Raw genomic sequence first — 12366 nt, forward strand, 5'->3', positions numbered from 1 at the left:
GATAAATTTGGTGTGTCCTTACGCTTCCTCTGAGTTGAAAAGATAACGGTTTCCCCCAACACTCTATTATCTTAGGATCCTTATGTTTTGTAATCTTTTATTTAGTAGTTTTATTTTTGTTTTTTTATCTAGTCTGAAAAAAGAAAATTCTATAAAACCTCCAGTAAAGCCATTATATTTTCAGATGAAGAATATCCATGCTGTAATCAATGTTGTTGAGCCGCTAACAGAAAATAAATAATGAAGGTTATCCACATCAATCCTCTTTGGACATGCTCAAACTGTATGAGTAATGATATGCCACCCACATATTAGCCAACATGTAGTCACATGATCAGAGATTGAAATAGGATTGGTTTGGTTTGGCCAAATCTGATTTACTGTAAGTAAATGGATTCAAATAAAATTCTCACTGGATATGCTACATTTGTGTTTAAAAATGATTATGTCTTGTAACACAAATGTCTCCTACTTTTGTTTGCTGATTTTGTATTTGCATATATTTGCATTTGTTTACAGTTAAATTATGATAATTAGAAATAATTTACTCACCAGCTCCCAGTGAGATTTCTCATCGTCTCTTTTCACATTTCAGCTTCACTCTGACCTGGATAAGGGAGATAGTATGGTGAAGTACACTCTCTCAGGTGAAGGAGTTGGCTCTATTTTCACCATCGAGCCGAGCACCGGAGACATCCATGCCTTAAGGAGCCTGGACAGAGAAGAGAAGCCTTATTACACACTGAGAGCGCAGGCTGTGGACGTGTTCACGGGCAGACCCTTAGAGCCCGAGTCGGAGTTTATTATCAAAGTCCAGGATATCAATGACAATGAGCCAAAGTTCCTGGAGGGCCCATACTCGGCCAGCGTCCCAGAGATGTCACCCATCGGTGAGTTTACTTCTAATTATGTCCCAGATGGTTGGATGTTTGATACTGAGGGAAAATCCTGGCCTCAAAGCATGTTGCTTTTAAGTACGTCTTGATGTATCTGAACTCTTCTTCTTTATTGTTCACATACATATTCAAGGTCAGTGAAAGATGTTAGACATTAGTCTGTTGCTGCTAGTAATTAACTGCACTGAATGATTTATCCCTGCTGCAAAAACAGCTTAAACCAGCCTAAGGTGGCTAGTAGGTCTCCCAGCCTGGCCAAGCTAGTTAAGCTGGTCTGTTTTGATGGTTTTAGAAGGCTTTTGGGCACTTTTCAGCTGTCCAGGCTGGGAGACCAGCTGGCCAGACAACTAATCCCAAATGCTGTTGAACACTGTGTTTCCCCTTAGGAAAGCATTCACAATTCTCAATTATTCTGACTATTATATTTCTAAACAACATTCTGAATTGATCACTTTCAAGGCCATTTTTAGATTAGCACCCTAGTTCAATAGATGAACATCTATGCAGCCTATACTCACATTTTTTTTTATAGTGTACATTTGCAAGAAAAGATATGATTTGGTTAGTTAAAAAAGTATGACAAATAAGCAATGTATAGGCTACTGCTTTAAATTTGTTATGAAAAAGAAGTAGCAACACACCTGTGTTACAAATTATCAAAAAAGAAAAAATGGGTGAGGGCTTGGCTCTATCAATTAATTGTTGATTTGATTTTATAATGTGTGAATTGCACTCAAAAGAATGCAAGCTTACAGTCAGTTGTGAAGGGTTGGGGTTTAAGCGAACTAAATGATTGGAGAAGTCTGGTATACATCACCAGAGAATTGTTTTTTCCTGAAGGTCGAGTTATGACATTTTGCTTAAACATTACGAGGTCACAAAAAGAAAAAGAAAAAAAACATATTCATGATGGATGACCAATATACATGCATTTATCAAATATATTTTGTGATTTTCTTAATTTCATAAAACATTAAATGCAACATTTGGACTACAAATGCAAAGAATGAGAGCAAATGCCTTTGTGCTATGTCATTCTTCTGCTCTTCATATATATTCATATTTACATCATAGTGGAATCTAATGTGAAGTACAAATGTATATTAAAGATATCAAACCTATCGTTATTTATCTTTGTATACTGCTTTTAATAAACGTTGTTCTGAAGCAGCTTTACAAAGTATACTGCTTTACAACTTCCAGTGAACAAGCCATAAGCGACACTGACAAGGAAAAACTCTCTGAGATATTTAAGCTGATGTGGAAGAAACCCTTGGAGGATCCAAGACTCAGCAAGGAGTCCTTTCTCCTCTGGCTGACACATGATTAAACAAATTGAGACAAACATAAACCATAAATCTGTTACACAATGCATGCCTATTTACAATTGCAGTATGATCATTTAGCTTTTCTTTTAAAGGAAGTATCTCAGAATTATTAATATAGTCTGTATTCATCAATATTTTTTTTGCATGTGGAAATTCTTATGGTCTCTTTCATGATCAGGCACATGTGTGACGCAAATAACCGCCACTGACGCTGATGACCCCACTTATGGGAACAGCGCGCGGATTGTGTACAGCATCCTTCATGGGCAGCCCTACTTTTCTGTTGACCCCAAGACAGGTGAGGAATAGTTGATTTTTGGGTGGTTGTTATTTAACAAATGGTCTTTTTGCATTCTAGTGAGTTGAACTCACCGCTCTGCTCAAAGCCTTTCTACGGCATTGCCTTCGGTATTTTATTCACCTTGTGTCATGCCATCATCTTCTGATCAAAAAGTAGCTCCTTTGAGAGGGGAGCTATTAGGACTGATTAGGCTTTTGAAGAATGTCAGAGGTTCGCCTTTTCGTGATACAGCTCACAGAGGCATTGCAGCACAGATTAATGAAGGCCTGTTTAATTCTTCATATCGCTGTAGGTCTTTTACGTCCATCAGAAGAGAATCGTGCTGTTCTTAGAACCGAGGGCAAAAGTTTCATTGAGTTCAAGTTAACTTAAAGGTATAGCGGAGGATTTTTTACTTCCGGGTGGATCACCTATACTATTGGTCCTCCTAATTGTCAATCATTCTGGTGAATCAATCAAACTTTTCAAAAAGTGGAGAGGACGGGTCTTATCTAAAATTCGGAAAGATCCTCCACTATACCTTTAATTATTAAGTAAATGTCACTTTATTTTGTGTTTCGAAATAGACACAGTCTCAAAACTATTCTTGTTTTAGATTTGATGTCACTTTTGATGTTACTAAGGTCTCTTGGAAGTTAAAACCAGCCCTTCAGATTAAAACTTTTTAGATTGAGAAAAAACTGTTATTTTAAATGTTTTTTTAAATGTCTTTTAAATGTCTTTTTTAATGGTAGTGTAGAAATATTCACATGCAAGATAACACTGTCTTTTAGGGGCCATTCATACATAATGTGTTTTTCCATTCCACTGCGCTACTTTTCCACTGTTTTTCAAAGTAAACACGCACTAGATGGACATGAAAATGAAAGCTTTAGCATAAGTTCTGCCAGGAAGACTCAATCGTTACGTCACTTATTACCTTCACATCTATCCATTCATGTGCTGATACTTGCGGTATAAAAGATCGGTACTTACACGTCTGAGTTCGCAGATGCTGACGCAAACAATTACCTCCATCCTCCCCACCACCACCAGGATGGTCCCTTCCCTTACCTCCCGGGGGTTGGCTGCGCCCCTGCCTTCGTCTTCAGGCAGGAAATGCAGATTCCGCTACCCTCGGATTGCGTGCTACGGACGGGGCCTACGCCAAAGAACTTCATAAATATTTGCTTGCTGGGCTGTTAATAAATATATGCTTTTGTTACATAATTTTATGTCCCGAGTCTTTCTGGTAGAACTGTTGTTCTCGAGTCTACCGTCTCTTGCAGCATGACAGCATTCAATAAACGCGGTACTTTTCAACTTTTCATTAAAAAAATCTGCCGCTTTTTTCCGTTCCACTGACCTAGGCCTACACCTTTCGAGTTTAACAGCAAAAACACGTTATGTGTGAACACATCACATGCACACTCATTAAATACTTTAATATACTGCATACAGACCTAATAGCAAGTTACTAAATATGAGAACAAACTCAAGAGCAACCCTAAAAATAAAATTAGCAAATGGTTAAACCATAATCATGAATGTAAATGAGACTGAATTACAATTGTTATTTTTTTTTATTTTTTTTTTCATGTGTAGGCCTATTTTTAACTAAATATCTATACTGGTTGATTACAATAAACTCTTCATTGAATTTTTAGCGCAATTTTCCACCGGACAAAATTGCGCTTGTTAACTCATGATTTCTGTTCTGTGCGTCTGTGCGCACCAATCTTGCACTTCTATCTACTCCTCAACCAGACCACCTAGAGACTTTCGGGTTTTCGGCATTATGTTAAGGAAGGTCTAATCTCGGGAACGCACAAAAAAATCCAGGAAAAGATTTACTATCTCTTAGTGTTGTGATCCCATGAGGTGAGAAAATTGCGCTAAAACACTCACCGAGTTTTCATTACTTGTTTTTAACCTATTAACTCTTTATCTTGACATTTTATGCTAAAATTTGTATGTTCTTACATGCCATCTCTCTGTTTCTCTTTCTTTTTCTGTCTCAGGGGTCATAAGAGTTGCCTTACCTAATATGGATAGGGAGGTTAAAGAAATGTACCAGGTGGCCATACAGGCTAAGGACATGGGCGGTCAGCTTGGGGGCTTAGCTGGAACCACTACCATCAATATCACTCTGAGTGATGTCAATGACAACCCACCACGGTTTTCTAAAAGTATGCTCAAAAATAGATGTTTCTAGATTCAGGAATTATTATAGAACACCCTGAGGCTTACAGTATACTGTCAGCATTTCTATATCAGCAGCAGTTTATCCCTGGGGTTTATCTTAATGTGAATTTAATCTGGTTTGCTCTGTGGAAACCTTAAACATGAGTCCATTATTTGAATTGTTTAATTCAGTTAATGGCAGTCACTGATAGCAGAGAGGGGCTTTCTTTAAAACTGGGACTGAACAGTAATTCATGACCCAAGAAGAACCTCAGATTTACAATTGGCCATGATTAAGACCTCAAGGGCTCTTGCCAAACACAAACAACTAGAGTTTATTTTTGCAAATGTGATTAGCATTCCAGATCTTTTCTCCAGAGCTCCTGAAGTGATTAGTGGATGATTACTGTTAACTATGATGTCTAAATGTAGAGGGTTATGACTATTCCTAATTTGATCACTGATAAAGTTGTTTGTGAATTTCAACAGGTATCTTTCACTTGCGTGTTCTTGAATCTTCACCTGTGGGCTCATCTGTGGGAAGGGTCAAAGCTCATGATCTTGACTCTGGGAAGTATGCTGAAGTAGAATATAGCATCATTGCTGGTGATGGGAGCTCCATGTTTGATATTTACAGCAATAAGAACACACAAGAAGGAACAGTCATACTGAAAAAGGTAGAGTATGGCTTCTTGTAGTCATTTTCGGTCTCAGAAAAGTAAGATTAGGTATGTGGCTGTTTTTTACTGTATATTTACACTACCGTTCAGAAATTTATTTTAAAATGCAATTTTTCTCATGGTGGCAACGCTGAATTTTCAGCAGCCATTATTTCAGTCTTCAGTGTCACATGATCCTTCAGAAATCATTCTAATATGCTGATTTGGCGCTCAAGAAACATATCATATTATTATTTATGTTGAAAACAGCTGTGTACTTAATATTTTCCAGGATTCTTTGATGAATGGAAAGTTCAAAAGAACAGTATTTATTTGAAACAGAAATCTTTTGTAACATTAAAAATGTCTTTACAGTCACTTTTAATCAATTTAATGCATCCTTGCTGAATATTAATTATTAATACAGAAATTGAATAAAGTATCAAATGTAAAAATAAAAGTCTGTATAATCTTATTTAGGCTATTCTAAATTAAAAATACATTGATTCTTATTAAAGTTACTAAAGTTATTCAGTAAAGAGCAGTGAATTGTTGAACTCTTGTTTTCTTTAGTCGTTTGATTAACACTAAATGGCACAGACAGCAGGTTAGGCTGCTGTCACTTTGGGACCAAATGTACAGATCTAATATACTGACAAGCATTCGATTACTTACTTACCCAACTGTTTATGTTCACTTAAGACATAACTGAAAAACTTGGTGAAAACTTACCAAGACAGGCATTTTTACATATTTGAGTGCGTTTGTCAATTTAAGCACACACCCAAAGCCCAAAGTTGTCTGTGTTTCGCTCCATCTCGCATCTCACGGACAGAAAGCCGCCTGGGGAGCAGCATTTCTTTCGCTGCTCAATATGCCTTTAGCTTTTTGTTGTTCCTGTTTTTTTGTTTTTCTTTGTTTTTTGTTACATGATTTGACTGATATGGATGTTATGCAAGGGGCGACAGCGTACCGCTTTAAAGGAAAGGAACGGAATGCGGCATCATGTTTTCAGAATAGTTGGAAGCCAAAATCAAAACTGAAACTATCACATCCCTAGTTATTAAATCATCTTTGAGAGCAAGGGGGGCCCCTGGTGGTTTGGGCAACTTGCATACTTTGCGTATAGGGAGGACGGAACTTCTACTGAGGATATAGATTGTCAGAGAATAATGACTTAAATTTCTTTCTCATACAAATCTATTGACTAATAATATAGCGCACGATATTATAGCACAGTTTCATATGTAGCTTATGCATTATTGCCCATGAACCAGGAGCTCCTTTACCACACAGTAAGTTAATTCTTTGACAGCATTTGGATGTTTGTTTAGGCAATATTTATATTCTGGCTAAGGCCGGGTGACATCAGATGCAAATCACAATTCCATTTGCATCTCTTTTTCACACACGTGAATTCAAGGATGATAGCAATAACCCCTTGTGCTCCTTCATTCAGGGGCTTGTGTGTGTTTACCCGAGGTGAGTCATATCTTATTACTGGATGGCCATCCAAAGCATCCTTTATGAATAATGCATAAAGCCATAAAAGTGTGAATGCTTAACCACGCAATGCCTGCTCTTGGACTTATCAATTCTTTATGTTCTTTGTGGTTGTCCTTAGAACATTACTTTCCCTTTCCTGTTTTGCCAACATGTGAAAAAAAAAAAAATTATATATATATATATATATATATATATATATATATATATATATATATATATATATATATATATATATATATATATATATATGAAGAGTTCAGATGCAAAAGCATCTGTGCCATCTGAAATTTTCTTCTAGAATGATAATTTTTTATCAAGCTTGTATATTTAAATTCAGTAATTTCACTTAAATGGCAATGCAAATTACCATTTAATTGAAATTACTGAACTTAAATATACAAGCTTGATAAAAATTATCATTCTAGAAGAAAATTTCAGATGGCACCTAGAGGCTTTTGAACTCTTCATATATATATATATATATATATATATATATATATATATTGGGGTGCTGACCTCTCAATACATTGTATGAGTTTCCCCAAGAAAGTGCCCAATATTTTTTAGATTTAGTGGACATGAATTACATGAGTGCACCCATCAGAGCATCTACATTGTGATACTGAAACAATCTACATTGTTAAAAGCGCTATATAAATGAGGATGACTTGACTTGACTTGACTTGATGCGACAAGTAGAAATCCCCTCAGACACGCATGGCCAATCATAGATGTGCTGGCTATAAATGCTTAGCTGAAACAAATGCCTTGGTAAAGGCGTGTGGATGAGGCTGAAGTGCTCTCATCCTCCAGGGAGTAGAGAGGTTACTATTTCATTACTCAAAGCTAGTGTAGTCTGTGGACACATAAAGACAGGCCACTGCTGCTATTCATCTATCTCTGCAGCAGATGGAGAGATGCATATGAAGAATAGAAAAGCATTTTAGGGGGCTATGCCTCGTTTCATAGTAGCTACATTCCATAAAGGCTATATATATATATATATATATATATATATATATATACAAATTTGAATGATCAATTAATCACAATTACAGAAATCTGTCCATCCATCCATCCTCTTTTTGTACCCTTTCTGTGAAATGGCCCGATAATTCATAATTTTTATAAATTTCATCAACAGTAAATTATAAAAGGCACAATGAAAATATTAGTCCGTCCTTCATTCTGTCTTTTATCTCCACTTTTTTATTCCCCAGGCTGAGGCTGTACAGGACAAAGAGACATAGTCCTTACATTGCAAAATGGGTGTGCCATATCTGGTGACCCAAAAAAAAGTCTGGAAATGGATATGTGGGATCCTCACCGTGGGGCATGGAGGAGGGTCAATGACAATGAACCCTTCTTCCCTCTGTTCTCAATAACAGACTTCCCTCTCCCTTTATTTCTCTTTGATGAGCTGTTCCATCATGCCCCTGCTACAGGGACTTTTCTGAAATGCTAAGGCTGAACATTTGGGGTCTCGTGGCTTTATGGGCTCAGTGCTAGTTTGAGCATAAAGAGGATCTACTGAGGTAATAGGTTCAAGGGATAATTGTCTCTATATTATCAACAGGATTGAAAGGTGGGCTTTGTTCTTTCAACATATGATTATGTTAAAGGTTCACTCTGTAATTCATTCCTCAATGAAACAATTTTACATGTACAGCATAGTTTTGAAAAAAAAAATCGTTTAAAACGATGTACACACATATGAGATGAAGAATCCAGTCATATCAGCAGCATAACAAAAAAACTGTTTTATTGTACATAGAGCGGGTGGTAACATAAAAAAAAAAATCTTCAAGTAGTATTCAAAGTTGGAAGGAATTTTGAATACTTCACAACTTGCTGTGTAGAAGTGCAATAAAAAATTAATGAATAAATGTCAATTAGTAGGGGAATTAATGAAAGTTTTGGAATGTGCACTGTATTGAATAACAAAACAACTCTATGGACTAGCATCTGATTAGCACTCTTTTGAGTGGAAATGATCCAAAATAGAGAAAATGGTATTTGTGTTAATTCTCTGAGGAAGAGCCAGAAGACTCTGAAACAACTAACAGTGGCATCTAAAGATGTCCAGTGTAATCAATCTCTACAGAGGCATACAAGGACACAATAACCAGAAACAGGACATGTTTATACTAAAATGAATGGTTTTGTAATATAGACCAGACTGAAACAACTATGATACTGATGTATTGTTTATCAGGTCAGAATTTGTGAGCTAAGTTTTAATGCTACAGTCTTTAACTGTGACCAAAAGTTGCTATATAGAGGCTTCTGTGCTTCTGATTGGCCAGCTGGGTCTCTATCCTGTCATGTCTGAGGTATTCTTTCAGCATGGTCAGCACTATGGTTAGCCTGCAGACAGCGAGGCAGACACGTACCTCAACACTAGCTTGAAATGACAATGGCAGACATAATTGTTGCGTGCTGTCACCAATGACAAGACCTCCTGCAGAACAGCAGTGTGATGTAGACATGAAGCTGATGCTTTTTGAGTAACACTGAGGTCTTTGAAAAATTCTTGGCTGACAATGACAACAGGAAGGTTTTTTTTTTTTTTAATGAAAATGTCTCTTTTAACATTGTTGAGGAATGATATACCCTGAGCTGTTCTGGAAGACTTATGTGTATTGTTTTTGGCTTTCAACAGACTGGCATAAATTGTTCTTTATACACTCATTAAGCAACCCAAGTGCACTAAAAGTTTCTCTTTTCAGATCAACACACTGCACTCTGGTCTGGAATGGTTTATACAGAGGTGTGCTGAAAATGAATTCTTCTTTTTTTCTTTTTTCTTTTTTTTTTTAAAAAATGTAGATGCTGAATATCTATCATTTTTAGTGATGTCAAACAATGTAGACAAAGAATTGCTTCTGTTGCTAATACAAAAACTTCCATGAGCAAAACAAGAACTATTCAGTTTAAATGGTGTTTTATTTCAATATTTATATTTGTTCTCTTATGGAGCTTTTTGGTGATTGAGCAATTGTAAAATAATATTTGAGACTTGAATATACTTGAATACTCAAGTTCATTTTATTAAGTATAGTCAAGTAAAGTTCAATTATATTTTTAAGTATACCGGTACTTTATGTAGTATACTATATTATATTAGATTATATTATAAAGTATACTTTAAGTGTAACTTTGAGTACACTAGTTTACAACTAAGTTTTTCGTTTGTACTGCAACAATACAAGTGAACTTATGTATAATATCGTTTTAATAGTCAAATACTTGTGGCACATATTTTAGTTTGAAGTATATCTCAGTAAACTACTAGTTTAGTAGTTTTATACTACTGCAAGTATACTTGTAAATATTCTTTAAGTGAACATAACAATATAGTTTACTGTTTACATACTTAAGTATGTTCCTATTTAGGTATTTTTTTAATACTTGTTATATACCTTTAATTGTACTTTAGGCCTAACTTTCCATTAAAAAAAAACATTTCATTGTAGCTTCATGCATCCTTTTTTTTAAACAACACTTGAATGTGGTCAAGTTTTATAAAAACAAAAAACAAAAACAAAAAACTACATTTTAAACAAAAAGCTAAGAATTTTTTTTGTCAAATATACAGTACGTCTGGATTGGATTCAGAATGACCCTCAAAGCTTCACAGTCATTTCCTCATGGGTTCGACATTTCATTCGGGTAACTTTAGGCAGTTTTTATTTATATGCTGTTTAACGTTTGATGATCGCTTTATTTTACATTTGCGTAAGCAATCTACTATCACTTGTTTCTGCTTCCTCGTTTTGATCCAGATATTCTGTACTCTTTCAGAAGTACAGAACAGTATAACAGTGAAACGTGGATGGCCGGAAAATTCTGTCAATGGCAGGGAAAGAGTGAAGTAGATATGGTAAATTACTATTTTCACTACCAGTGGACTACACAGAAATTCAGATTCTCAGAATTAGGGGCATATCTGTTTTCTTTATAAATCAACATTTTCAAACAATGCAAGTTTATAAGACAGGAGTAAACACAACTACAAGCAATGTATGCTTAGAATTATAATTTTAAGTAGCCTATATCTTGATCAAAAGATTGAGACAAATATAGGCCAAACGTACTTAGACTTTTCTGTCAGTATGTTTTCTGTCAGTAAGTTAAGTGCAATTTTAAGTTTATTTATGTGAAGTACATAGCTACAGTATATTTCTGAGAAGTGCATAAAAAGTAGACTGAAGCCGGCCGCACACCGGACGCGCAGCTCAGCGCCGCGCAGCGCAGCGCCACGTCTTTTAAATTCGAACACATTATTCTCTATGAGAGTACACACACCGGCGGCGTCTGTCCGCGGCGCCCAGCAACGGCTCAGGACCGTGTTCAAAATCCTGCCGCGCCACAGAGCGCCATTTACATAGTTTTATATTAAATTTACATTTATGTTTCTCAAATCGTAGTTATTGTATATACGGACTTCACCCCGTGCTGCAATATACATTTAGTTTTAGATTTATTTACAGAAATCAGAAAATTGCTGATGTTATCGGATTTTCAGGTGACCGTTGTCCTAGACGTGGCGCGGCGCGGCGCTGAGCTACGCGTCCGGTGTGCGACCCGCTTGAAAGTATTTCTTTTTTTTTGTTGTTGTTTAAAATAAGTATCCTAATAGCACTCTTGAATACATTTATTTTTCACAGAGGCGCATTTTTAGGTTAAAGACCCACTGAAGTGCCTTGGAAACAGGAAGCTAAGGCAGGACATATTAAATGACTCCTCCCCCTTTTCAAATAGCCAATAGCGTTACAGCACCATGGAAGCGAATCCAAGCGCTGATGATAAGATGGATTCAACAAAGGTGTGGAAAAAAATTCTAGCCATTTCATTCTTAACCAACGTACAGTTGGAAAACGGAATAAAACTCTAGCATTTAAGCAACCACACTCACATCTCCAACCCATATTAATCATGTCAATGGTAGTGATGTCCGGTTCGTGAATGAATCGTTCTTTAGAACCGGTTATCTTTAGTGAACCAATTGAACCAGTTCACCAAATCGAACTGAATCGTTCAAAACAATTAGCGTCTTGAGTCAGCGCTGATCCAGTTTTCTAAAGTTACTCGCAGTGGTGGAAAGAGTACTAACAAATTGTACTTAAGTAAAAGTATTGCTATTTAAGTAATACAGTAATTTACTTGAGTACAAGTAGAAGTACTGAAAAATAATATAACTCAAGTAAGAGTAAATAAGTAGTTTGCTTAAAAACCCCTCTCAAGTAACTACGTGACAAAGTACTTAAGTATTATTTTTCTATTTTTACCCAAAATGGGGAGATGATAGCGATATGGAGGGCTAAACACTTTCATGTCATCTGTTTCATTCATACTGGAAGCCCATACTGATTCATCCCTAGCGCAGAAAGTCCACAAGTGAGATTCATAGAAGTATTAAACTTATATGGATATAATAGCATGCAAATAGAGATGTTTTACTGATGAAACATGAAGACAAATAGATGATAGCGATAATATATCTGTGTTCA

At 36.1% G+C, this 12366-nt stretch overlaps 1 protein-coding gene across 1 annotated transcript in view; it reads left to right on the top strand.

The window, feature by feature from the left end:
- The window catches only part of cdh12a (cadherin 12a), a 47112-nt gene that overhangs the window by 12308 nt on the left and 22438 nt on the right, over window positions 1-12366 (top strand). Inside the window, exons 3-6 of the mRNA XM_079877031.1 lie at window positions 596-890; window positions 2403-2522; window positions 4526-4693; window positions 5178-5365. Coding sequence (XP_079733157.1) covers window positions 596-890; window positions 2403-2522; window positions 4526-4693; window positions 5178-5365 — 771 coding nt within the window. The remainder of the gene's footprint in view (window positions 1-595; window positions 891-2402; window positions 2523-4525; window positions 4694-5177; window positions 5366-12366) is intronic.

This window comes from Squalius cephalus (assembly GCF_949319135.1).
Source record: "Squalius cephalus genome assembly, chromosome: 7".
NCBI classification, from domain to species: Eukaryota; Metazoa; Chordata; class Actinopteri; order Cypriniformes; family Leuciscidae; genus Squalius; species Squalius cephalus.